Source organism: Rhinatrema bivittatum, chromosome 17 (genome assembly GCF_901001135.1).
Source record: "Rhinatrema bivittatum chromosome 17, aRhiBiv1.1, whole genome shotgun sequence".
Classification (NCBI taxonomy): Eukaryota; Metazoa; Chordata; class Amphibia; order Gymnophiona; family Rhinatrematidae; genus Rhinatrema; species Rhinatrema bivittatum.
The window spans coordinates 27,155,106-27,181,511 of NC_042631.1; the positions used below are offsets into that span (position 1 = coordinate 27,155,106).

General features: G+C 40.7%; 1 protein-coding gene across 3 annotated transcripts in view; it reads right to left on the reverse strand.

Moving 5' to 3' along the window:
- The window catches only part of USH1C (USH1 protein network component harmonin), a 117,854-nt gene that overhangs the window by 78,895 nt on the left and 12,553 nt on the right, over positions 1 to 26,406 (reverse strand). For all 3 annotated transcript variants that reach the window (XR_003853284.1, XM_029582996.1, XM_029582997.1), the window contains exons 3-9: positions 23,259 to 23,402; positions 21,700 to 21,838; positions 13,540 to 13,648; positions 12,970 to 12,994; positions 8,364 to 8,421; positions 3,213 to 3,316; positions 858 to 942 (exon numbers count right to left, since the gene is read on the reverse strand). Coding sequence is in view for 2 of the 3 variants with exons in the window: in XM_029582996.1 (XP_029438856.1) it covers positions 858 to 942; positions 3,213 to 3,316; positions 8,364 to 8,421; positions 12,970 to 12,994; positions 13,540 to 13,648; positions 21,700 to 21,838; positions 23,259 to 23,402 (664 nt within the window). In the remaining variant the exon portion in view is untranslated. The remainder of the gene's footprint in view (positions 1 to 857; positions 943 to 3,212; positions 3,317 to 8,363; positions 8,422 to 12,969; positions 12,995 to 13,539; positions 13,649 to 21,699; positions 21,839 to 23,258; positions 23,403 to 26,406) is intronic.

Here is a 26,406-nt window from a genome sequence, read left to right on the forward strand (position 1 = left end):
TTTACAAAAAGACCTACATTGGTTACCCATCACACAGCTCAGCTGGTACACCGGAACATCTAAGGTACTGGACCCATCTACCTGTAATCCCAAATTAAGAGATGCAGCAGCTCTCTCACACTCTGGCTGCACAGTTAGGTAAACCTCATTTCCCCCTTCCCTCAAAGTATCATGGGGTACATTTTCACTAGGGCACCTAACTGGAATACTATGTGCCTACTTTTTAGCCTGCACATCCAGTTGATTTTCAAACACGCGCTACCTGTGCACATTGTGTTTGAATGTTGGCTTATGTGGCAAAACGTTCATGCATACACTTACAGTGTCTAAAAATATATAGTGTACAGTACATGTATTAGCCTATCCATGTATATTTTTAAGCTTACCTGTATGCACATAGCTTCTGGGAATGCTTCTTAATTGTGGCTGAAATTATATGTGCGCTTTCTGCTGGCTAAAAATCCACTTAGCCGGTTAGGGCTTATTTAAGACATAATTCTTGGACAAATGTACCCCTATATGCCTTCCAGTCCCTTGCTGGAACCAGATTTCCTTCAGTCACTCATCTTGCAATTCCTGAGCTGTTTAGCACATGCCTACAACCTCTCTGCTTTGTATCTCCTACATTATTCTGTAATCCAGCATCTAGGTAGTTTGTCACTATGGTGTGCCTATTGATATTTTGATCTGGACATCCTGGATTTCTGTAAATGTAAAGAGATGCGTCTCATGCATAGTTTTGTGTTTCTTATCGTTTTTTCCACGTGGTATTCAAAAGTTCAAACACCTTTAAAGAAACAGATAACCATGGCACAATGCAAACTTTTTTTTTTTTTTTTTTTTACAATCACACTCACCTCTAACCCCACTTCAGCTGAAAGAGAACCTGGTTTCACATTGCTGACAAAAATACCGGGCTTCTGTGAGGGTCCACTGGAAATACTTCAATAAAAATACAAATATATTGTTTTGGCTTTTTCCACGGAGAATCAATTCCAGTAATGCACACGTCAATACAAATTAAATGCCTGCAATATTTATTTCAAGCAGTTAATGAGCGTAAACTGGTTGTCATTAGTGTGCAAAATCGAAACAAATGTGGTAATGAGATGCACAAGTATGGAAAATAGCTTATTACCTATTAATGCATATGCACTAGTGCAAAAAAGTTACCTGCACCTCAAGGAGATGTAATTACTGTCTGCATTAAACATATACATCCATGTGTGTAATTTACTGTTTACACTAAAGCATGCCTCATTTGCATTGGCCATTAATACACCCATTAAACACTGTAGCACGTTCATGGCCGAAATCACTTTAGCCCATCAGCCCCTTATTTTGTTAACTCTGTTATGGATTACATTTCCCAAGAATACACAATAAATATGGAATAAAACAGATTTTGTCTTTTTTTGTTCTTCTTGTCCAAGGTCACAAGGAGGGTCATTGGCAGAAGCAGGATTTGCATCTTGGTCTTCCGATTCCCAGCTCTTTAAACTAACTGGCCACCCCATCCAGATAGATATTTGAATCAAAACTTTTAACAATAACTTTCTGAGCTGCAGAAAATCATTTTATCTCCAAAAGTATTAAAGGGCACCTGTGAACAGCCAGCTAATCAAATGACTTCTCTAGCCGACAACTTGCCCATCTCCTGTTCTGTACATAATGGACCAAAAGTTCAAAAGCATAAAATGCCATTTTACACGTGTATGAATTTGATATATCTGAGGAAACTCCCAGTAAATTAGCAATACCTCCTATTTGTGGCAAAACTAAATATTGCCGCAAATAGGAGAACCCTTTACTGTAGCATGGGAGGGGAACCACAGAGACTATTTTTTTTTGGCCCAATGGTTTCCTGCCTGCTCCTTTGGGATTTCAGTTCAATTGGACCCAGCCTCTATTCGGCTATGGCACCATGGAGCCTTTGCTCGCAATCCTCCCCCACCCCCTTTTTTGTAACCTCCCACCTAGACCAGCGATTGCATCAACTGGCCACAGAGCTTGCCTCCCTCCAGAATCCAATACTCATGGACAATAAGCCAGTCCAGAAGGCGTCATAGTCAAACAATGGTGGAGACTCCCTCCCTCCCATCCTCATAGGACTGAGAATGCTGGCTCTGCAGCATCCCCCAGCTTAGATGAGCCCAGGAAAGCAAAGTTGCTTACCTGTAGCAGGTGTTCTCCATGGACAGCAGGACAAAAAACAGTCACACGACCATCATGAACCAAAATGGAAACACACAGGTACAGCACTTTGGGACCCATCATGTGTTGCCCCTAACAACTGAGGCAGTAGGAGCATCTAGGTCATCTTTTGAAGCCTAGTTTTGTTTCCACAGTGGGAAACAGAGCTGAAACCAAGCTGAACTCAATTTTCACAACTTTCATTGAAACACTGCTTTTCTTATTTTGGAGACTTGCGAAAACAAAAAAATATATAATCCGCCCTGAACCTTGCAGGCTGCGGGTTAAAAATAATTCTAAATAAATAAATACATACATACTTTAAAATAAGGAAATTAAAGTAAAAACTCCACGAGCAAATCTTTTGCTGAGTGGCCGAGGAAAGGGAGCAAAAACATATCCTTTTCCGTAAGGAGACTTGCACGGTGACGGCACAGAAACCTCCACTCATCCTCAGAAAAACTTGCTGAATTTTTGGGAGCTCTGAGACAGCTTTTCCATCTCATCGCAGTCAAGATGACGTCACCGGCTCGTGTGGCCGATTATTGTCCTGCTCGTCCATGGAGAGAAGAGAACACCTGATCGGGAAATCTAAACTAGGTCTAAACAGGGCAGCGATGCCGCCCCGCCAGAGAACCACCACACTGGCCCAGGAGACTCCCTCTTGGTCTTTGATCTCTTCCTTATTGTGCTCCAGGCCACCCACTTGGGTGTCTTTTACTCAACTGATGATCTGTAAAAAATGGTTAAAAAAAATAAATAAAAATAAGAGACAGGAAGACCAAGGTTTACCAGTTACCTCTTTGGCTTCCAGTTAAAGTGTAACCACTCTTTGTAAGAATGAGACCCTCATGTACTGCAGTAACAACTGTCTTTCTACTTGAGGCATTATTTGCTGTAATGAAAATCTTACACTATAACAAAAGATCAAAGGGATCTCTTAGTATAACACGACATGGACAGTCTTCATTTCTTACACTGTGAACTCTTCTTGAGTCTAAGAGAAATGTGTTCCATACCTGCATCCCATGCCCTTCGTGCCCACCAAGCTAATAAATACTTTTTTCTCTTTAATATCCTTTCCCCCAATTGATGCCAGTCCTGCAATGCTGCTTTTCCCTTCCTGTGGCAAAAGAAGAACACAACCACCGAAAGGTTACTTTTATTCCAGCAGCCGACACACCAACATTTCAGATGCATGAAGTCTGGAACTAAGATAGGACCATGAACACAGGGACTGCAGTACCTCTTGCCTACTCTCTGTACGGAGAACGGGCTGTTCTAATTGAATTTGCATTTCCGTAGTTTATTTTAATTCACACCTTGGCCTCGATTATTTGAAATTCTGAGGTGTGCAAGAAAGCATGCACAAGGCTGGAGTAAATCTCCATGGACAAAGCCAAATTGTCTCAAATTATGTGGTCCCGAAGCTCCGTTTCACTTAAATTAAACGGAGAATGATAAGTCAGTCGCTGTCTCTACATCAGACCAGCTGCGGATCATCCCACTGTTCTGCTTTAACTATTCAAGCTCCATTCTGCTACGTCTACAAAGCTTGCCTTCTTTTTTTATATAGTATTGTATTAACAGCTTAAGGGTAGTCTCTCCAGGAGAGAGGGGTTGCCAGCATGGCCATTTAGCTAGGACCTACAATGTTCACGGTGCCTACTTTTATTGGGCAAAATCTTTAAAAAAGCTAAATATATCTATTTCTAACACGTATAAATAAACATTTCAATTGTAATTGAAGAATTTGCTAACAAAAAAAGCTCGTGAAGCCTTCTTAAATAAATAAAAATTATTTGGGACATTTAGAAAATGATTTCTCTTATTAAATATCACATCAGAACCTAACACAGGGGCCTACTTTTCTTAGCTGGCACGGGGCCAATTCCTGCTCTCTCTGGCCCCGCGGGTAGTGGTCACCTTTAAATGCTACAAAAACCAATATATGAAAACAAATATGAACATAAAATACTTTTGCACCTGCACAGAACTATGGGATGAATACTGATGGAGACTAACAGTGCTGAGCGCTGAAAAATGTGATTATTAACATCTGGGGTACTTGTTTTAAAACCATTGCTGGCTATGAGTAAGCCCTATTCGTTTGCAATATACAAGAAGCTGAATCTCAGTTGTCAGTGGATTGAACAGCCTAGCTGATTTGTATGTCTATTTTGATTTTATTTTTCTTTTCTCATACTTTAAAAGGGAAGGAGTTACTTATAGGACTTGCTAGAGCACAAACTTGACCAGGACTACAGTGTCAGGTTCCTCCCTGCATAATAAATAGCTACCTGTTCATATATTTATAATGTTATTCTGCTAATTACGTGGCATATTAAGCTAAGCATCTTTATAAATTGGGCCAGTTGATCATCTCTTATGTTCAGGATATGTTTCCATGTGTGTCTTTGGGTGATCACCCACACCAGCGGGGTCAGTCTGCTAGAGTCAGCTGATGGGCAGCTTAACACTGGTCAGGTTTCTTTTTTCTTAATCTTGTTTCCAAATCCTGTTTGGCAGTGATGTCAGACACCTGTGTAGATTCTTATTTCCTGGCATGCACAGCCCTAGAGAAAGGACTCCTGCCTGACCTATCTTGAGATCTCAAAGAAAATGGGTAGGAAGTAATGAATACAGAGGGGTTTTTTTTCCTTTAAATTACCATTTAACCATGCAACTTTCTATTATTCCATCACAGGCAACTACTTTTGTGAATCCCAAAGCTGCTTGGAGCTATTCACAAACTAACTAAATGAATATAAAGAGTGTCAAAATACATAAAACACACACTTTATAATATTCTCCTGTATAACTTTTCCTCTTATCACTGCTGGCAGGACTAGCAGGAGTGCTGCAAGATCTCACTGGGCAAGCCTCAGCTGGCAAAGAACCAGGAAAGATGAAGATGGAAAAATGGAACATTCATTTTCTATTTGTTTTTATTTTATTCACAGCGTATCGTGCGATCTGGTTTACAGAAAACAGTCCCATTAAGCAAACTACTTCCCAACACAGCAAGAATGGCCTCCAACGTTTTTAAACTTCTCACGAAGATGTGATGGCAAAGCTGCCCTTGGTGAACTGCAGTACTGATACTAATTAACTTGAAAATTACTGCAGAGATCTGGTGGCATCCTGAATTAAAAAACACAGAGATGCCAAAGATTTCAGTTAATTTCAATGTGAAGGGTTCCCTCCCATACACTAAAAAAAGGTAGAAGTAAATTTGCTCCAAAACAAGAGCGTTTCCCTTTGAAAAACATGAATACGCTGTTCCCTGTACGTACCCAGATCAGTCCAGAGTTTTGCTTCCCTGCCAGCAGATGGAGACAGAGAAAATTTCACCGACACTGTATATAACCCAGCTCCAGCCACTGTCGTGTTGAGATCCCTTCCTACAGATGTCTGATTTGGGGATATCTTTATGCATGGTGCCTTCCTTTCTGCCTGAGGTAGTCTCAGCGTTCAATCTTAGACAGACAGTAGAGATTTCAGCTGTTATGGATTTGGAATCGTCTACGCCTCAAGTGCGGGAGCTTATGCTCTTAGATTGGAGGCGTGCATTATTGAGGTATCTAAAGGACACTTATGATTTCCATAGATTGCATCTCCTCTTTGTACTGTGGAGAAGTCCAGATAAAGGAAATAAGTCGTCTAAGGCTACAATTGTCCGGTGGCTGAAGGAAACGATTGAGTCAATTACATTTCTAAAGACTTCCTGCTGCTGGGGGGTTTAGGAGCATACTTGATGCGTTCAGGCAACTTCCTGCGCTGAGTCACATCAGGTGTCTCCACATGAAATTTGCTGGGTGGCTACTGGGAAGTCATTGCCCACTTTTGCTAGGCATTATCGCTTGGATGACTGGGCTCTGGCTTCCATGTGCTTTAGTAAGAGTGTTCTATGAGCGGAACTCTCCACGTCCCACCCAAGTTAAGGAGAGCTTAGGAACATCCCAGGAATCTGGACTGATCCGAGTATGTACAGGGAATGGAAAATTGACTCTTACCTGCTAATTTGCATTCCTGTAGTACCACACATCAGTCCAGATACCCATTTACTGGTGGGAGAGTCTGCCGCTTGTACTGTTGCTTTGGATATAGTGCAGAGTTGTTGGAGGATTTCAATGCTGATCGCTTACGTTAAATGTGGGAAACAAGTTTTCCATTGTCTTTTTGGGCAACCACCTTCTTCCGGCTCATTGGAGGGGAGCGAGTTTGCTTAGAAGCTGGCTTAGACATTTATGGTTATTGTTATCTTGGATTGGATATATGTCAATACTGAGGGACTGCAGGTGGCACACTGGGTTATGTACAGTGTCAGTGAAACGTTCTGTCTCCATCTGCTGGCAGGGAAGAAAAACTCAGGAGTCTGGACTGATCAGTGGAACTACAGGAACAAAAATTAGCAGGTAAGAACCAATTTTCCTATTTTTTTCCTTAGGTTACAAAATGCAAAACATTTTAAAAACAAAGTTTAACTGAACTCATATATGTGGCATATATGTTATGTTGTTTCTCCCATAAGACATCACAATTTAATCATACTAGTTCAAACTACATATATTAGATGTATCAGCAAGGACTTACCATGAAGCACAGTGAGAAACATTATCCTGTGCTAAGATGGTCAACAATGCTGGTCTTCGCCATATGAAGTGCATTAAGGTCATTTTACTTAATAGAAATGGAAATATATAATGATATTTCACAATCTTTTCCACAGCAACTCTCCTGGTATAACTTCCTACTCCTCCTCCCATACACCTCACATTTTCAAACAATCGGGCTGATACAGTAAGGAGCGGTAGGAAGAGCTGCGTTAGTGCTGGGCGCACCCACGTTTGCCGCACGCACAGTCCGGCTCACCTACCGCTCGATACTGTATTTAAATTGCTTGCAAATGCAAGCCGCGTCCAAGAAGCGTCTGAGAAGGGTTAGGCCCGTGCAATCCATTTTACTGTATAGAGCGCTATACAGCGCCTATACAGTAACCTGGGTGCGCTGGTACCTGTCATTTCAAATGACATTTGAAATGACAGGTACCAGGAAGTGGACGGTTCTCCTACGCTCGGATCTCCTACGCTCGGGATTGCCAGTCCTCTCTACCCTCCTCCCGAAGCAACAAAAGCGAAAAAGGAGCGAAAAAGGAGAAAAGGAGAAAAGCGACATGTGAAGTGTAACTTACTTTTCTTGCAGCCCTCCAACGGAGGCAGCCGGCGGTGAAAGTGGCCCTGCCGGCGAAGATGGATGCCTGCACGGGCCCTCTGACACGATCGCTCCAGCTGCGGCCACTTCTCCTGCATGCATTCAGCCTGTGCATGCAATTTGGCCGCTCAAGGCGTGACGTCACGCCTTGAGCGGCCTTGAGAGTGAGTCTCCGGAGGAGGGCTGCAAGAAAAGTAAGTTACACTTCACATGTCGCTTTTCTCCTTTTTCGCTTTCGTTGCTTCGGGAGGAGGGTAGAGAGGACTGGGCTGCCCCTTTTCGCTCACCGGCCAGGGCAGGTGAGCGAGGGCTGGGGGAAAGTTTGCCGCCTACCCTTACCCCTGCCTCTAATGCAGGGGTAAGGGTAGGCGGTAAATTAGCAGATTAAACGCGCGGCTAAACTGCAGGTTAGAAAGGCGATAGTCGGGGCGCGCGTTACTGAATGGGGGGAGGGAATAGCTAATCCAATCGTTTACATCTCATATACATGCCGCGGGCGGAAGGGGTTACTTGTTGATTTAAAGAGGCGGTAAGAATGGGTTAAAGGGGATAGTGGATCGCGGGTTGGGCTAATGCGGCCAAATTGTGAGTAAAAGGCGGGTTAGAAACAGGGTAACCGCGGCCGCACTTTACTGTATCGACCTGAAAGAGAACAAGACGATGGGAACTTGTAGGGTATTTTGAGAGATTCCAGATTATAGGCAGAATGTCATCCTTGGTCTGGTTCTTTTTTTTCTTTTTTTTTTTTTTTAAAATAAAAACAAGTACTTTCAGAGATAATGAACCTGCATTCCCATTGGCTGTGTATGTGTGTCATGACAGGATATATTCTCCCTAGATTCCAATGGCAGATATTTGTTTTCTTCCTTCTCTTCTTAAACAAGACCCAGCTGATGGGGAAGCATAATAAAAAGTGATATTGGTAATGGAATAAAAAAAGCACAGTGTGCCCTTACCCCAGCTTCTGACACAAACTGATCTGCAAATTGCCATTTCAGAGGCTCATCAGCAGAGCTGCAGGGGTACAACAATCAAGCACACACGGTTGACAAATAGTTCGTAATGCTGATCAATCATATACTGGTAACAGCATCAGATCACAGCAGTCTAGTGAATAGATTTGGCAATAGAATTTGCTGTTAGGATTCTTAAAAAACAAAACAAAATTAAAAAAAACCACAAAACAAAATATACTTCTTTTCTATTGTCATTAGGATTCATTGCAGTAGAGGTGAGAAGGAAGAACTGGTCTGGTGGTGCTTATAGGCCCTTAGGTCCTATTGCAAAACGCTATACTTCGGTATATAAAAAACTCCAAATAAATAAATAAAATAAATTGCAGATATAATTTGTAATAAAGAGCAGTGAAACAGCAGTAAAACACGTTTTAAGTGTCACACAGGAGAATAAGAATACTGACCTTTAAGTTTTTGATCATAAGAACTTTATAACTGCTAATAAAGTATTCTATAATATTTCTGTGTCGGGTTTTATGCTTTGCTTTTGCTAGACAGATGCTTGCAGGCTAACCAAAAATGCTGTACTGTCAAAAAGAACTGGGCTTCAGGGTTACAGGAACTATGCTTAGAATCAAGAAGGTCATACTGACAATGTACTTAGCTCAGGTCCATTAGCATGCAAGGTGAGGATGAATTTACATGCAGAATGAGAACAACTCTACATATAACCATTCAGATTAAATTGGTCACAATAGAAAGCCAATCACAGAAATTCTGACAATTATGTAAGCTAGTTTAGGGTTGTAAATGTAGAGCTGTAAATCCTTTATATTCTTATTATCAGTGAAATCATTTGAGAAAGAGTTTATGCTGGTGCTTTGCGTGGCACTCTGCTTCTCCTCCCCATAAGATACCTTATTATGTAAGATTTAAGATTTATAGCATTTAAATAAACGAAAACATTTTCTCCACAGCTGTTGGCTCTAAGCATCTATTTCAGAGATCCACATCACTGGATCCTCCTTTGGCATCAGGAATTTTTTGGGGTTTGTTATTTATTTGTTAGTGTGACTACTCTTTTCAGTATGTAAGGTTAGAAAATTCAAAATATTTTTTGAACACTTTATCTTATGCCTCAGTTTGAAATTCTTCCTAGTTTCTTCCTAAATCAGGGGTTCACAGAGAGGGCTGCAAACCAGCCTGGCTTTCAGAAGATCCACAGTGAATATTCAGCAGATGTTTTTGCATACATGTGTTCTAAGAAATGGCTAGTTTACATAGTTTCATTACACTGGTTTGCAGTCCTCAAGGACTGGAGCGGAAAAACATGCACACCGGTACAGACATTCATGAAAACTCAGATGATGCCAAAAACAATGGGTCCCCATTCTTAACTTCTAAAAAATATTAGATGTGAATTTTCAAAAGCATGCATAAAAAATAGCACGTGCGTGCATATAAAAGCGCATACATGAGTATAGGGTATTTTCATAACTGCAATTAAATGTGCGAAATAAAATGTGCACTTGTTTAAAAAAAAAAGTGTGCCAGGAGCGTTCTGGGGTGAGACCAACATTTACCCACATAAGTTGCTATTTTAAAATCTGCAAAAGTGACACAAGTCTTATTTATATATTTTTACTACTGCTCAGTATCTGGTGTAAATGATTGTAAACATCTCAAAAGTGAAAAGATGACTGGGTGAAATGGTGGGAGAGGGGAGGGGACTACTTCAGGCTGAAGAGACTAATTGGTCAAACTGGTTATTTCATTGCCACGCACGTTATAAAATCCTCTGACTTAAGCATGAAAAAGCCAATTTACGGGGTAAATTCATCTAAATAAATGTGCTACAATCTATTAGAGTATACTTTTAAAAATAAAAAGTGCTACTTGTCCATCTAAGTAGTGCTTTTAAGACTTATCCAGCTATGTGCCGCTACTTAGCCAGATAAATCCGTATTTATACAGGTTGTGCAGGTTGAGGTTTTTACATACGCGAGCATTTGTGCACACATATGTACTCTTATTTTATAAGCTGTGCACATCATGTGTGTGCAAGTTATAAAATACAATAGTAAGTTACCGTATACTTCTGCATATGGGTGCACATGAGCAGCTTTGAAAGTTACCCTCTTATAGGCCAATGCAGAAAGCTGCATTCAGTCGAATGCACCTTTCTGCACCCACTTCAATGCGCACGCTCTGTGGGCAAAAGCTTACTGCTTATGCAGGGAGGAGTTTTACGCGCAGAAAATGCATGTTTCCAAATGGGAGTACTAGCGCCCTCACATGGAAATCCCAAGAAATGAGGAAATTAAGCATTACCTCGATGCAGAAAGACTGCATCTGGCTAGCATGACTTTTTAGCACTGGAAACCTATCTCCTATTTAGAGCTGGAATTGTTTCCAGTGCTATGTTAAAAAAAAAAAAAAAATTGTAATAGTCAAACTCTGAGTAAGTGCCGGTAGTTACCGCCATTTACCTGGATAATAGCTGACTTATCTGGGTAAGTGGTGCCGGCCCTTACCCGCAATAGTACTGATTTACCTATTTGGCAGCATGAAGCAGCCACCAGATAGCCACATGGTCAGTAGTTAGATGGCTATCTTACGTGGTTTGTTGCTACTTAACTGGATGAAGTCCCTCTTCTCTAGTTAAAATTTGAGTTTGACCTGTGCCAAAACACACATTGTACAGATTTCATGTCTATTTTTTTTTAAACTCCCAATACATTAACAAATCATTAGCTTACTGCATCTGGAGTTAAAAAAAAAAAAAAAAGTGTTGCTGTTAAAAATGTGCACTAAGGGTCCAGAATGTATGTAGATCTACAGATCAATGTTCTGTTCTAGGACTGATTGATTGTCAGCACTGACTGGATTGCAGTGGTACTATCTTTTACTGTTTGCTGTCTGAAGGTGTTGTATTCAGAAAACCAATAAAAAGTATGATTTAAAAATTAAAAAAAGTGTGCACTAAAGTCCAGCGCACATTTTATTAGCGCCAAGATTATTGCATGGGCCTGTTAGCATGAATAATATTGTCTGAAGAGGAAAATGATGGACTAGGACACTCGTGGGAAAGCTGAACACGATCAACGTCTTCATTAAGTCTAAAGTTATGTAAATACTATGCTGGCCCTTCAAATCTTCCCATGAATGTTCATAAATGTCCATGGTGGAGCTCCCAGGAAATTTAGAAAACAGGAACTGCTCGGAACGGTTAAATTTAGAGAAGCTTTAAAATCAGGTTAGAATAGAAAAGAAATTAAAGTAAAAAGGATGGGTGGATGGATACCTTGACTGGTCCCCATTGAAGCTATTTCATGTCATGTGAAATATTAAATCCGACAAGAGTCGGAGTGGTCTCCAGCCAAGTTCAAACTTTGCAAAAAATAATTTGTTGATGTTTGCAGGTAAAAACCAGAGCCTAGACTCTGAGGAAGAGGGCATCTTGAAACGCCGCAGGGATCTGGCTATTAGATCTAAATCGTTAGTTCTGCCTGATCGTACCAAAGGTCTTTATTCTTCACTGGGATGCAAAAGGGGATGTGTTAAACAGATACACTCACGCTTCCTGTTTTTAGGTGCTAAAGTATAGAACACTTAGAAAACATGTTCAATAGGAATAATACGATAAAATAAAAATATCATCAGCGAGGTCAATATTAAGGCATAGTCAGCTAATAGGGTCATTTACTAAGCATTTTTTCCCATAGACACAAAACGGGAGAAAACCTATAGTAAATGACCCCCTACATAAGTTTGCCAGATGAGACTTATCCAGCTAACTTAAGCCAGAATATTCAGTGATGTGGCTGTGCTACTGAATATGCCAATATAAGTTTCAAGTTAGCTGGATAAGATAAGTGGCTAACTTTAGTCTTGCTCAACAGTAGGTCTAAAATTAGCCGGATAAGTTTGAAAATTGCTGCTTATCCAGCTAAACCCTAGATTTATCAAAATATTATAAATATAGCAGAACTAGCACCTGTGATAAAAAAGGGGGCATGGTTAGGAAATTTCCCTGCACATTACCGGGAAAAGGTTTTTATTGGAGAGAGAGATACAGAGACAGAGACTTTACATAGGTATCACTGTCACTCTCTATTTATACCATTGTAAGAGTGGGCACCTTTAACTCGGAGTGGGGGTTTGGTTACATATGTATATAGTAGGCAGTACGAACAGGAAAGTGCACATCACTGAAGATTTTCTGTCATTTCAATTGATGAAGAGGTACGAGAGGAGTTGATTTGTACAATGCACTCTCTATCTAGCTTCAAACAAGCTAGGTAGAGAGTGCAACAAGCTATTTAGAGATGTGCATTGAATAAATCAACTCCTCAGTGATGTGTACTTTCCTGTTCGTACTGCCTACTACGTATGTAAACCCCCCACCCCCCAAAACCCCACTCCGAGTTAAAAATGCCCCCTCTTGCAGTGGTATAAATACAGAGTGACATATTGATGCCTTTGTAAAGGCTCACTCTCTCCCTCTGATAAAATCCTTTTCCCTGTAACGCACAAATTGCGTTGCAAATGTTCAGTTATCCATCTGAATGGTTTTTGAATATCTACTTCCAGGAGTTCCACTTACCTTTTGACAGGTATCATGCCAACATCTGTAAAACAGAAAAAGAAAAACCCCACATTAATAAACTATATCATAAAATGTGAAAAATTAAGGGGTAGATTTTCAAACTTACGTGCAGTTCCCGGCGCGGACTGGGAGGGAACTTCCTTAACCCCCCTGCCTAACTTTCCTTCCCCTTCCCCTCTCCTTCCTACCCCCTAAAGCTCACCTACCTTGCCAGAATTTTTCAAATTTTTATTACTTGCAGCTCTTTGGGAGCAGAAGTAATTTACAGGCACCGGCTGGTTGCTGGCGCAAGCTTTCCTGGCCACTGTCCCGGCCGGCCTCCGTCCTGCCAAGAACATGCTCCCTCCCCCCTCCCGGCCAGCCCCTCTCTCAGGACCCAGCCCTTGTGCGCATATCACCACTTTATACCTGTGGCCAGGCCCTTTTGAAAATGCGCACGGGCATTTCTAGCAACTTATTTATTAAAAATTTATAGACCGCTTATCACACTTCCTAAGTGGTTTACATAAAAATACATAATTGACAACATAAAATTTTACATAGATTCATAAAAGTAACATGACTTACGCCTCACTTTAATAGACACCGTTTTCTTTGAGCCGATGAGATTAATCACTTCCTCATGGGTACATGAAGAGATGGAGTATCCATTAATTCTAACTATTTCATCTCCAATCTTGAAAAAAAAAAAAAAAAGAGGGGATTAACATCAAACAGTGAATCAGGGTGAGCACTCGCAAAAAGAGCTGCAGAGTTTGCATTGCATCTATCATTGCTGGAGCCGTGAAAATGCACGCACCTAAAACAAAAGGAAAGAAAAAATAAAAAGATAGAGACATGTTTTTCTTCTTCCTTCTACCATAGAGCACTGAAGCGAAGTCTGTGGCCTTGCACCATTTCTCAAAAGGGAAAGAGCACAAGCATGCTTGCTCTTTGCAAGCTGTAAGAGGAGAAAGCACTTGGCTTGCTTTTTTCTGCGAGAAGCTGAGGGTGTAAACCACTGCCCTCCTTAAATGCAGATAAAAGCCCATGCGAACATCCGGTGCAGAGACTGTAAAACTGACCCCCCCCTTTTTTTTTTTTTTTAAACATTTCCGTAGATCACCCTTTAAATGAATACATACTAGAAATCTGCATGAAAAATTCCCTACCAAAAAAAAAAAAAAAATTTTAAAATAAAATGCACAATTCAGTTTGCTTGCATAGTTTTAATACTATTCCTGCTTTTACCCAAGCTTTAAAATTTCCCACAGTCACAAATATGCAGGCAGAAAATGTATCCTGCAGGTCTTTCAAGATTAACTTCAACCAGTGAGAGAAATGGCTACAGATGCTAAGAATTTTTGCAATTTCACTGAAATGCTGCTTGTCTAATTGGATATGCAATTAGTCTAAGAACATTTAAAAAGAGCTTGTGTAAGACAACATCACTCACATGGGAAGAAGTGCCAGGAGTTCTGATCCCTGTAACTTGGTGACACAAGCCTGGTGGCCTAACGCTCCTTTCCCTGTCTTGAGCTGTGCATGGAACTGAACCATTCAGAATAAATCCAGTCTTCAAGGACTAGGGGGCATTCCATGAAGTTAGCAAGTAGCACGTTTAAAACAAATTGGAGAAAATTCATTTTCACTCAACACACAATTAAGCTCTGGAATTCATTGCAAGAGGATGTGGTTAAGGCGGTTAGTGTAGCTGGGTTTAAAAAAAAAAGGTTTGTATAAATTCCTGGAGGAGAACAAGGATCAGGAGCTGGCTTAGCCTGTGAGATCATTAGCATTGCCATCAGACCTTTTAGCAAGACTACAGGCCACAGCACACTGAGGAAACCGGCTCTTCTCTCTTTGTAAGAATTACAATTACTTTGTAGTTTTCTTCTATGTTAACCAAGTGGAATTTTCCAATCTCCTGAATTCTAAGGGAGTGGTTAGCAAAGTTATTAATGCCGACGTGCAGAGCGTAATTAGATTCTAGAGCAGTGTTTCGTTCCCTTTTGCATGCCAGGGACCAGTTAGCTACCTTCCTTAAGTTACATGAACCAGCTACAGGCTGATGAGTGGGGACAACTTCTCCCTCTACCCACCCACTCTTCCGTCTTCTAGAGCAGCCCTCCTGTAGCTGGTTCACATTATTTTAGTAAGTTGCCCTTCTAAAATAAAAATGCCTGCCTCTCGTCAGCTAGTCACCAACTAGCATTGTCTTAAAAACCCAATGTTAGATTCCATATTAGGTGCTACAACCCAAGAAAGATCTAGGTGTCATAGTGGATAACACACTGAAATCGTCGGTGCAGTGTGCTGCGGCAGTCAAAAAAGCGAACAGAATGTTGGGAATTATTAGAAAGGGAATGGTTAATAAAACGGAAAATGTCATAATGCCTCTGTATCGCTCCATGGTGAGACCGCACCTTGAATACTGTGTACAATTCTGGTTGCCGCATCTCAAAAAAGATATAATTGTGATGGAGAAGGTACAGAGAAGGGCAACCGAAATGATAAGGGGAATGGAACAACTCCCCTATGAGGAAAGACTAAAGAGGTTAGGACTTTTCAGCTTGGAGAAGAGACGGCTGAGGGGGGATATGATAGAGGTGTTTAAAATCATGAGAGGTCTAGAACGGGTAGATGTGAATCTGTTATTTACTCTTTCAGATAATAGAAAGACTAGGGGGCACTCCATGAAGTTAGCATGTGGCACATTTAAAACTAATCAGAGAAAGTTCTTTTTTACTCTACGCACAATTAAACTCTGGAATTTGTTGCCAGAGGATGTGGTTAGTGCAGTTAGTGTAGCTGTGTTTAAAAAAGGATTGGATAAGTTTTTGGAGGAGAAGTCCATTACCTGCTATTAATTAAGTTGACTTAGAAAATAGCCAATGCTATTACTAGCATCGGTAACATGGAATAGACTTTGTTTTTGGGTACTTGCCAGGTTCTTATGGCCTGGCTTGGCCACGGTTGGAAACAGGATGCTGGGCTTGATGGACCCTTGGTCTGACCCAGTATGGCATGTTCTTAAACCCCTTCCTGTCTCCTCCTCTCAACCTTCCACTTTAGGGCTGCCAACTGGCTCCAGATTCACCCAAACAGGGTTGATGTGACCTTGGATTTACCCCGTTGCTTTCAGGGACTTGTGCTTTTGATTTCCATAAATAAAGTAAGACTACAAGTCCCTGCATGCAGTAGGATAAATGCAAGGCTGGAGCAGGAATTCTCTTAAACAAAAAACCATGCCTCCTTTTCTTTACCTCCTGGATACAAAATGAAGGGAACTGGCATAAAATCTGAAACTTGTGAGCAGTAGAACCCCCTCCTCTTCCAGTTAGCCACCGGTATTCTCTCAGAAAATAATAAATGCTTCCTCCCTCCTCCTCCAGCCAGCCACCGGAAGACAGTCAGTCACCTTAACCTTCTACTTACCCTCTCTTCTCCTCTCTTCTGCTTTTTCGGTTTTCTCCATAACCGGACCTTACTATTGGCCTCAACTTAAAACAACAAAAAAAAAAAAAGTCTGCAGGGAGGAGCAAGGAAGGGCAGAAGGGAAAGCCAGAGAGGGAGTGGATCTCTCTTTATTTTTCTTTTCAGCATCTCCCTCCTGCAGTCTCCGCTGCTCCACGGACCGGCACGGACACTGCTGCGGACTGGTGCTGGTCCAAGGTTAGGGGAGCTGAGAAACACTGGTCTGGAAGCCCCCAATTCTCAGCCTTCCTGTGGAGCTCATAGGTCTGAGGGTACTTTGTACTCCCCCCCCCCCTCCCCCCAGGGGCCTGCAAACTCATTTTCAAAGAGAAGACACCTATGGAGCTTCCCTTTGAAAATTTCAGCCAAGGCAGGGTCTGCAGGCAGAAGAGCTCCCATGGAGCTTGCGCTGGAAAGTAAGCCCGGGTTTTTTTTTAAATAATCTCCCCGTGTGCACTTTGCTGGGTCAGCCTCCACACTGCCTTTGCCTCTGGCACCGCTCCTTTTCCCTGCACTGAAGGGTGAGGGCATGCAGAAGTTTTTAAAGGGGCTTTCCCAGCATGTAAAAATAATTTGGGCAGAATCCTTTTGAAAATTGCCCCCTTAGTGTGTTGCTCTTTTCTACATTCTTGAAGGTGATATGATAGAGGTGTTTAAAATCATAAGAGGTCTAGAACGGGTAGATGTGAATAGGTTATTTACTCTTACAGATAATAGAAAGACTAGGGGGCACTCCATGAAGTTAGCATGGGGCACATTTAAAACTAATCGGAGAAAGTTCTTTTTTACTCAACGCACAATTAAACTCTGGAATTCGTTGCCAGAGGATGTGGTTAGTGCAGTTAGTATAGCTGTGTTTAAAAAAGGATTGGATAAGTTCTTGGAGGAGAAGTCCATTACCTGCTATTAAGTTGACTTAGAAAATAGCCACTGCTATTACTAGCAACAGTAACATGGAATAGACTTAGTTTTTGGGTACTTGCCAGGTTCTTATGGCCTGGATTGGCCACTGTTGGAAACAGGATGCTGGGCTTGATGGACCTTTGGTCTGACCCAGTATGGCATGTTCTTATGTTCTTAACGATGGTGTTACATTACTATGGACAGAGATGTACTGAAACATATAGGATAAGACATAGCATGTACAATGGACTTATAGTGACATCAATGAGTTCTGCTGAGATCCGTGAACTCCAGGATGTTCATATTCAGTTTGTCCGGCTACGGGGGTCATTTATCACAGTGCTATATGGCATTTTCGCATGCAAAAAAATGCCTTTAACTCGTGCGAAAGCACCATAACGCATGATGTTACCCAGGTAGAGAGCCCATCAAGCTAGGTTGAGAGAACATTGCACAAATCTCATTTTTGGGTGAGTTTCCTCACTCCGAGGGTCATCAAATCTTCACAAGAGAGCACTGCTCTATTCGTACGTCTCACTTTGAATGTCAGTGGCCCCCAACCCCTACACTAATACCTAAACCTCACCTCAAGTTACTAGGTGGGATTCCCATAGGGATATAAATACCTATCTAGTGTAAGGGCATTATGGCTAATCCCCCTCTCTTTCTTGTGTTCTGGAATGTAGGAATGTTTCTGCCCCAATCCCATCAAATCACACTTACTGTGCTGTTTCAAGCAACCTGCCTCTGTTTCTCCAACTACAGAAGAGCAATTAGCTCTTTGAATGAGAAGGTGCCAGTATGAATTCAGAGCATTTTCCTTGAATTCCTTGTACACCTTCCATGACAGTCATCAAGCGGACAGCAATCCAAGGGACCTGCCCAGGCTTCTAAGCAATTATGCAGATCAATTCCCTGGGCTGAAGACTGCCCTGCGCTCAAGCAGCCGGAAGTACATGCGCTGTTTACTTTTAGCTGAAGGGTACTGGGGCGGGAAAGCATGCACGATGACTTCATTTTCAAACCCTTGAATGCACTTCACTGGGTGTAGTTTACGACGACTATAAAACAGGTGCAAAGTCCATTGTTACTTTTGTACCTGCAGTCCTCCACTGAATTTCCAAGAAGAGAAACAGAGTTTCCCTCTGAATATTAGCAAGCTTCCCAGGCAGCTTCAAGACTTCACTCAGGATTTTACAAGCTCAAGCCAGAAGCACTCCTCATAGGTCTGAACAGCAGTACATGTGATTAAATTGCTGTCCATCAGACTTTTGGTACTGAGGACTGTATACCAGGCAGTCTAAAGTGAATCTTATATGGTTTATACATTTAATATTCCTGGGAGAATTCTGCACAACTGCGCAATGCAGAAGTAGCACAAAATTCACCACCCCCCCCCCCCCCCGACTCCACATTCAGGAGGAGCTGCTTCACAGAAGCATGGCAAGGACATGAGCTGGTTCCACGAACTGATGGGAGGAGCAGGAGCTAGAGCTGGAGCCAGTGTAGTCTTCTTGCACTATGTGACCCCGAACTCCTGTGTTCTTCTTGGGAGACTTTGAGAATATTACAGTGTGAGCCATGCCAGTCTCAAGAGACACCTGCAGTGCAGGAAGACGACTGTTGTTTCGGAGGGGGGGCGGGGGGTGTAGTTTCTACAGACAAGCTGGGATTGTACGTGAGAAGGGGGCCCTTATTGGTGAAGAGACAAGCTGGGGGAGGGTATGTGTGGAGAAGAGTGGGGGGCAGGAAGCTGGGCTGGAGGAGGAGGAGTAGGAGAGAGTGTGTGTAAGGGGAGAGCAGTCAGCTGCCTAACAGTTAGGTCTGATTTTCAGGAATTTTAACGTGGCAACCTATGGCACCCAAGAGGATTTGAAGACAGCACCAACTTCTTTCAGCTGCTGTCACCTGGAGCTACAACCATGGGCACCACTGTATTGTTTTAAGTACTGGCAGCTTGAAGAAGAAGTCAGCACTGCCTGCAGCTGGGAGCTCCCCTCTGCACCAGTAAAACTGCCAAAATCCAGAAGCCCTTGTTATGATGCATTACTGTACTCCTGCCCAAACAAATATCTTAAAAATGTTGCATCTTTCAGTAAGAACATTTTTTTGTTTTGAATTTTAAATTACTACTCAAAAAAACAGTGACTATACTGCATTAGCTTGTATTGATTTGGAGTTTATACTTGCCTGTCATCAGCCTCTTATTTGCACTGTATTCCAGAGCAGCCTACTTTACATATTAGTTAATGGCAGGAGATGTTTGAGAGGCACTAGAGAGGTAACTCACATGAATGCATTAAAGGAACTGGAGCTTGCTCTCTAGTTAAACTCGGCTGAGAAGATTTAGCAAAAATTCAAAACAAGAAGTACACCAGTCAAACTGGCTGGCTACCAACCCCTGAAAGACACAGTTATTACGAGATATGAATTGAGATAAAGAACAAACCTGAAACTGATGTTATGACAGAAGATCATTATACTCACTCTCACTGTATTTTCAGACTGAAAATGTGTAGCGATTTAGTCAAATAATGCAGGTGGGTGAAATTTCAGAAGCAGTTGGCTTTACCATGAGACAGCATTTTAGGACAATGCACTGTCTGTCAGCTCTCTTTATTCGTTTGGACTTAGAAAGCATCCAGCACCATCAATTATGAGAAGACCTTAAACTGATCCCTAACACTGCACATAAAACAACCCAGACTATTAGATTATCGGCAGAGGACTCATTAAATATTATTTATATGCAATGCAAAAATGACAATTAGGGCACTGCTCAGGCCAGACCAGTTCCTTGGACACCCAAATGGATCCTGTCAAAAAGGCCTGGTAGGGTTCAGGCCCACAGTAGGAATAAACTGTTTTCTGGCCCTGGGAAAGGATAAGAGGCTATGGATTTATGTATTCAGTATTATTTATTTTAACTAGATTACTCACCAAATCATCATACATCAAGGCAAGGTACAAAATATAAGCACAGAACATCAATAAAAACAATTAAAATGCAGCATCATTAAAAATATAATTACAACCACTGTGTCAAATTGGTTTCTACCTTCGTTTCAACCAGGTTGGAAGAACAGGGAAGAGAAGGTGAATATATGTTAGAAGGGTGAGTGGTTTAGGGGGGCGGGGGTGAGAGGGAAGGAAAAGGTGGGTATGCTGGGTGAGTGTTGGATGGTGGGGGAAGAGGGAAAGGGAAGGGAAGGCCATTAAGCCACTGGGGGAGGAAAGGAAAAGGAAGGTGATTATACAGGGTGGGAAAAGGTAATAATGCCAGAGGGGGTGGGAGGAAAGGAAAATTAATAAGACAGAGGGTAGGTGATGTGCATTTACTGAATCTCCCAGTTTGAACGTCAGGAGGATGTTTATTTTATAGGAAGGAATCTAGCAGGGACTTAAAGCATGGAATAAATCCAATGAAATTAAAGGAAGTTTAGATAAAGAAGCAAATAAACTGGTGTTTTCCAGCCAGTGTGCCCTGGCACACTGGTGGGTCCTCAGACCTCATCAGATGTGCGACAGAAAAGTCACCACTGTCAGATGCTTAGGCCCAGACCAGTAACTGGAACCTGCTCTCAGCACCTCCAGACGCCGGTGATGACCCTTAAACTGTGCAGGAGCTCTTTTCTGAGTACATGTGCAGTCATGCATGCCTCTCCTTCCCGGGGGTGTGGTAACTAATGGGCGGCATGCACCTCAGTCTCTGTCCCATCCCCAGGCTGAGTGAGAGAAGAAGAGCGAGCGCTGAGCACCGGAAGTGACGCAGCAGTGGAGGAGCTCTGGCAACCACAAGTGGCAGCCCAGCTGCCTGGCCCACCACCCTGTGCTGGAAGCGGCCCACGGACTTTGTACCTACTATTTGCGTGTAAAAAATTTTGAAAAAATTACTCCCCCGACCTAAACAGCTATGTAATTGCTCTTTTCCTACTGTTCCATGTAAACCGATACGATGTGTAAACGGTTATCGGTATAAAAAAAAAAGCTTTAAATAAATTAAATAAATAAAATAATTACCAACCTTTGAAGATTTTGGGCACTTATCTGGCTCAAATGTATGCCACAGATAAGTCCAGAAGTTAACTGGATAAATGTTACCTGGCTATCTTTAAGACAGTTGGGTAAAGACAACAACGCTGATGCGCCACTGTATCTCACGACAAAGTTAGCCAGATAAGTTCATCTGGCTAACTCTGCAAGCCTACCAGTGGCTGAATATTGTCCCCTTTGTTGCCCAGTGGCTTAGCGACAATTGTTCCCTGTAGGCGTCTACATCTTCCATGTCTACTAGAAACGCTGCTACTTTTGTGATGATTCAATAACAAAGCTCCTGGAGGCTGAACGCTCGAGAATTTGCTTCCGTACCTGAAGTCCAACGCTGTCCGCTTGTCCTTCTTTCAAAATCTGAGAAATGTAAAGCCCACAGTTGAATTCGAGTCCTCCTCGCACACTTAATCCAAGCCCTTCAGGATGTAAACGATCCAGTCTTACTTCCTTTAACTTTCTGCAAAAAAAAAAAAAAAAAAAGTTAAGAAGCAATTTTCAAAAAAGACAGTTACCCACTAAAAATAGGCCAATTGAAAATTACCCTCCCGAATCACAGCCAAAAGCACCAGCAGGTTTCACCAGTACGTGTGCCTTTAGCCAGATTTAAAAAAAGAAGAAAGGGGGGGGGGGGGTAAACATTCACAATATTACAAAATTATTTTCAGGGGTGGGGAGAAGAGAGGATTTTCAAACTATGTATTTTGGGATAAAGTCCGCAAGCTCTTTTTACAGGTGGATTTATCCCCAAGTTTCAAAGTGAAAGCCCAAAGCACGCATGGTCCCTTGCGATTGCATTTTCTGGACCTAGAATTCTGCTGGAAAACAACAACAACATGTCCACGGAATTGAAAATGCCATCGAAGCACATACGTTCCCCTCCCCTAACCTAAAAATATCTCCTCCCGCAGGGAACGCGACTTCATCAAAATGGTTAAAAGCCCGCACACTCTTCCACAATACGCATATGTTTTACCCACATAGAGAGGCGGAAATTATCAGAGCTCTGGGAAGCACAGGTAAAACGCATCTTGCCTGTGAAAATTGCCCTCTTAAAAAGGTACAATGTCTCATAGGTCATCCTTTTATTTTAGGGATAAATAAGAGGTGAGGGTCAAATATTCCATGCGATACAGGAGTATTGTGTATATGTATGTATGTATATATATATATATACATACATATATATATATATATATACATACATATATATATACATATATACATACATATATATATACATATATACATACATATATATATACATATATACATACATATATATATACATATATACATACATATATATATACACACACACACACACACACACATATACACACATATATATATATATATATATAGCAACAATAGCCACGATGACGAGCTTTGGCAGAATGGCCAGTTATGGACACTCGAAAAACAGAACAATTCTCTACTGAAAATTCAATAAAAGGCCTATAAATCTGGCACCCAGCAACCCCATGACTGCAGGCATTTAGCATGGGGAGGACAATTTTCCAAGTCATTTCCACACTTAAATAGTGATTCGCTGAGATCACCCTCTCTTAATATATATCTTATTTGTATTAAGAGAGGGCACATTTTTTAGTGTTTGCTAGTATATTTTATCCAGTGGGTCTTGGACAAATATGTGCACGATGAATACATTTTAAAAAAGTAATAATTTTACTCAAAACATTATTCGAAGAATTACTGTAAAGAATTTTTTCATACATAGAGAACAGTAATAAACTCTACACTCTAATATTACTAAATAAAACAGAACTATGATAATATATGTGTATAATAATGCTGCAAGGGAACATGGAAACAAGGGAAGAGGTGTCTACATAGTGTTCCGTGCACTTCACCTTTACCTCGATCTCTTCGGGGTTAGCTGGTCATATTCCACCTGATGCTTCAATGGTATGAGAGGGCGGATGGCATCAAACAAAGGTAAACGAACTGGCTCGTTAACAACTAGCTTCAGGTCCCCCACAAACACTGGGAGGTTCATGGACCTTTCAAAAGATTTGAAACAGATGGCATTAAGTAAAAATAATTCTTTGATTTTTTTTTTTATGACTATTCTGGGCAATAGCAATGGATTCTTTACAGGCTGTGATACTTTTCGTTTCGGTCTCATGAAGGCACCCGTGTGCGATTTCTAAAATCAAATCCAATGTCGCTAAAGTGTTCTTATGCTGATCTAACAAAAGGTATCACCAATTGCAAAGAATTTGGATTTCTTCAGGACCAATACAGCCACGCTGCATTGCACAGCCATAAGATTATGATAATATTTATGTCTAAGGATATTACTGTGAAAACAATAGGAATCGGATGATCACACGAAGCCCTTTATTATGTGCCCGACTCTGGCCGAGTTTCGCTCGCAGAGCTGCCTCAGGGGCAACTACAACAAAACAATATATCAATAAATATCCAAATTACACAATGGCGCATTAAAAATTAAAATCAAAAACATGTATACGTGTACAAACTCAAATCATAAAAACATACATGTATAAGTATGAAAACTAACATGAATACTATAAAACATGTATGAATATACTTATCAAATCATAAAACAAAATACATGTATAAATAAAATAAATTCAAAGAACAACATACTTAGAAACATGAACTTTACAACATAAATAACTGTATGAACTCATGGATAATATATAAATATAAATAAAACTCAATTGTATGCAAACATTAAAGAAGTGTAGACAGAAAATATAAGGTGGAAAAAAATCAAAGGAACCGGAGAGGCTAACTAATTCACATTGGAGTGCATAATAAAAAAGTACTAAAATAGATTGGAGTCTGTATATAATACATCATTAATTGTATAAAGATCTTACTTCAATCGGCAGGATTTGAAAAAATGCCTACTGGGCTGTTGTCACATGTCACACTGTAGCAAATATTAGTTCCTATATGGAGATCAAAAGTAAATATGCCATATCATTGGAACAATAGCTCAACATTTGTATAAAATTGGATAACACGGAACCCATCCAAATCTCTTAATTGACTCATAAATATGTTCTAATAGAATTTAACTAATTAGCTGCAGGTATTTTGAAATATCACCACAGTTTTTTAATCAGTATAACTCACTAATAAATTAGAATCATAAATAGACCAAAATATTGCAGCAGCAAATGCTTACAATATTTTTTAAAAACAAATGCTTACAGTATTTTTTTGAAAAAAACTCACACATCGCAATGGTCACTCACTCAATCCAACACAATCATATGTAGTGTTGGCAGACACTAACGCTGTGGGTCTCAGCATAACTTGCTGCAAACTAATGCATACTTCAATTATAATTATCAATCAAAAAGTGCTTCACTACCGTATGTGTGAGTGTTTTATTTTTTTAGAAGTATCCACTGTCAGGAAGTCTATGCACGAGTTCCACATACGGTAGTGAAGCACTTTTTGATTGATAATTATAATTGAAGTATGCATTAGTTTGCAGCAAGTTATGCTGAGACCCACAGCGTTAGTGTCTGCCAACACTACATATGATTGTGTTGGATTGAGTGAGTGACCATTGCGATGTGTGAGTTTTTTTCAAAAAAATACTGTAAGCATTTGTTTTTAAAAAATATTGTAAGCATTTGCTGCTGCAATATTTTGGTCTATTTATGATTCTAATTTATTAGTGAGTTATACTGATTAAAAAACTGTGGTGATAAGTCAAAATACCTGCAGCTAATTAGTTAAATTCTATTAGAACATATTTATGAGTCAATTAAGAGATTTGGATGGGTTCCGTGTTATCCAATTTTATACAAATGTTGAGCTATTGTTCCAATGATATGGCATATTTACTTTTGATCTCCATATAGGAACTAATATTTGCTACAGTGTGACATGTGACAACAGCCCAGCAGGCATTTTTTCAAATCCTGCCGATTGAAGTAAGATCTTTATTATACAATTAATGATGTATTATATACAGACTCCAATCTATTTTAGTACTTTTTTATTATGCACTCCAATGTGAATTAGTTAGCCTCTCCGGTTCCTTTGATTTTTTTCCACCTTATATTTTCTGTCTACACTTCTTTAATGTTTGCATACAATTGAGTTTTATTTATATTTATATATTATCCATGAGTTCATACAGTTATTTATGTTGTAAAGTTCATGTTTCTAAGTATGTTGTTCTTTGAATTTATTTTATTTATACATGTATTTTGTTTTATGATTTGATAAGTATATTCATACATGTTTTATAGTATTCATGTTAGTTTTCATACTTATACATGTATGTTTTTATGATTTGAGTTTGTACACGTATACATGTTTTTATGATTTTAATTTTTAATGCACCATTGTGTAATTTGGATATTTATTGATATATTGTTTTGTTGTAGTTGCCCCTGAGGCAGCTCTACGAGCGAAACTCGGCCAGAGTCGGGCACATAATAAAGGGCTTCATGTGATCATCCGATTCCTATTGTTTTCACTCTAATACAGCCAACTGGATCGGTTTCCGATTTGTTTTTTGGGTCCATCCCTCCTAAGGATATTACTGGAAACGAGATGCATAGAATTGCCAAATGAAAAAGTTTTTCCCCCTCTTTAGGAAATTGTGCAAGAGCGATCTCTTGCTCATAACTGCTAATGAATCTTGGGGGAAAAAAAAACTAAACAGAAAAAGAATATATTACATCTTTTAAAAAAAACCTCAAACCTTTGCGTGTACATTAACAGACCATACGTTTCCTCCACTCCAGCACCTCGTCCACCAGCAACTTTAGAGAGTCACAGAGTCTTGAAGGAGCTGCTCTGACAACTCAGTGTGCATTGGAACAGCTGACAGGAGACTCTGCAAGCACCGAGCATAGTCCCTTGAGAGTGGGTCCTAAACCCGCTTGGTCTTTTTGAGAGCAGTTTAGACCATGACTGATGCTCTAGCTTCTTTTTGATTCCCAGAGCTTGGACATAAAAATGACATCCTCCTCCTTATTAAGGGGAGCTGTAGAAAGGGGGGAGCCC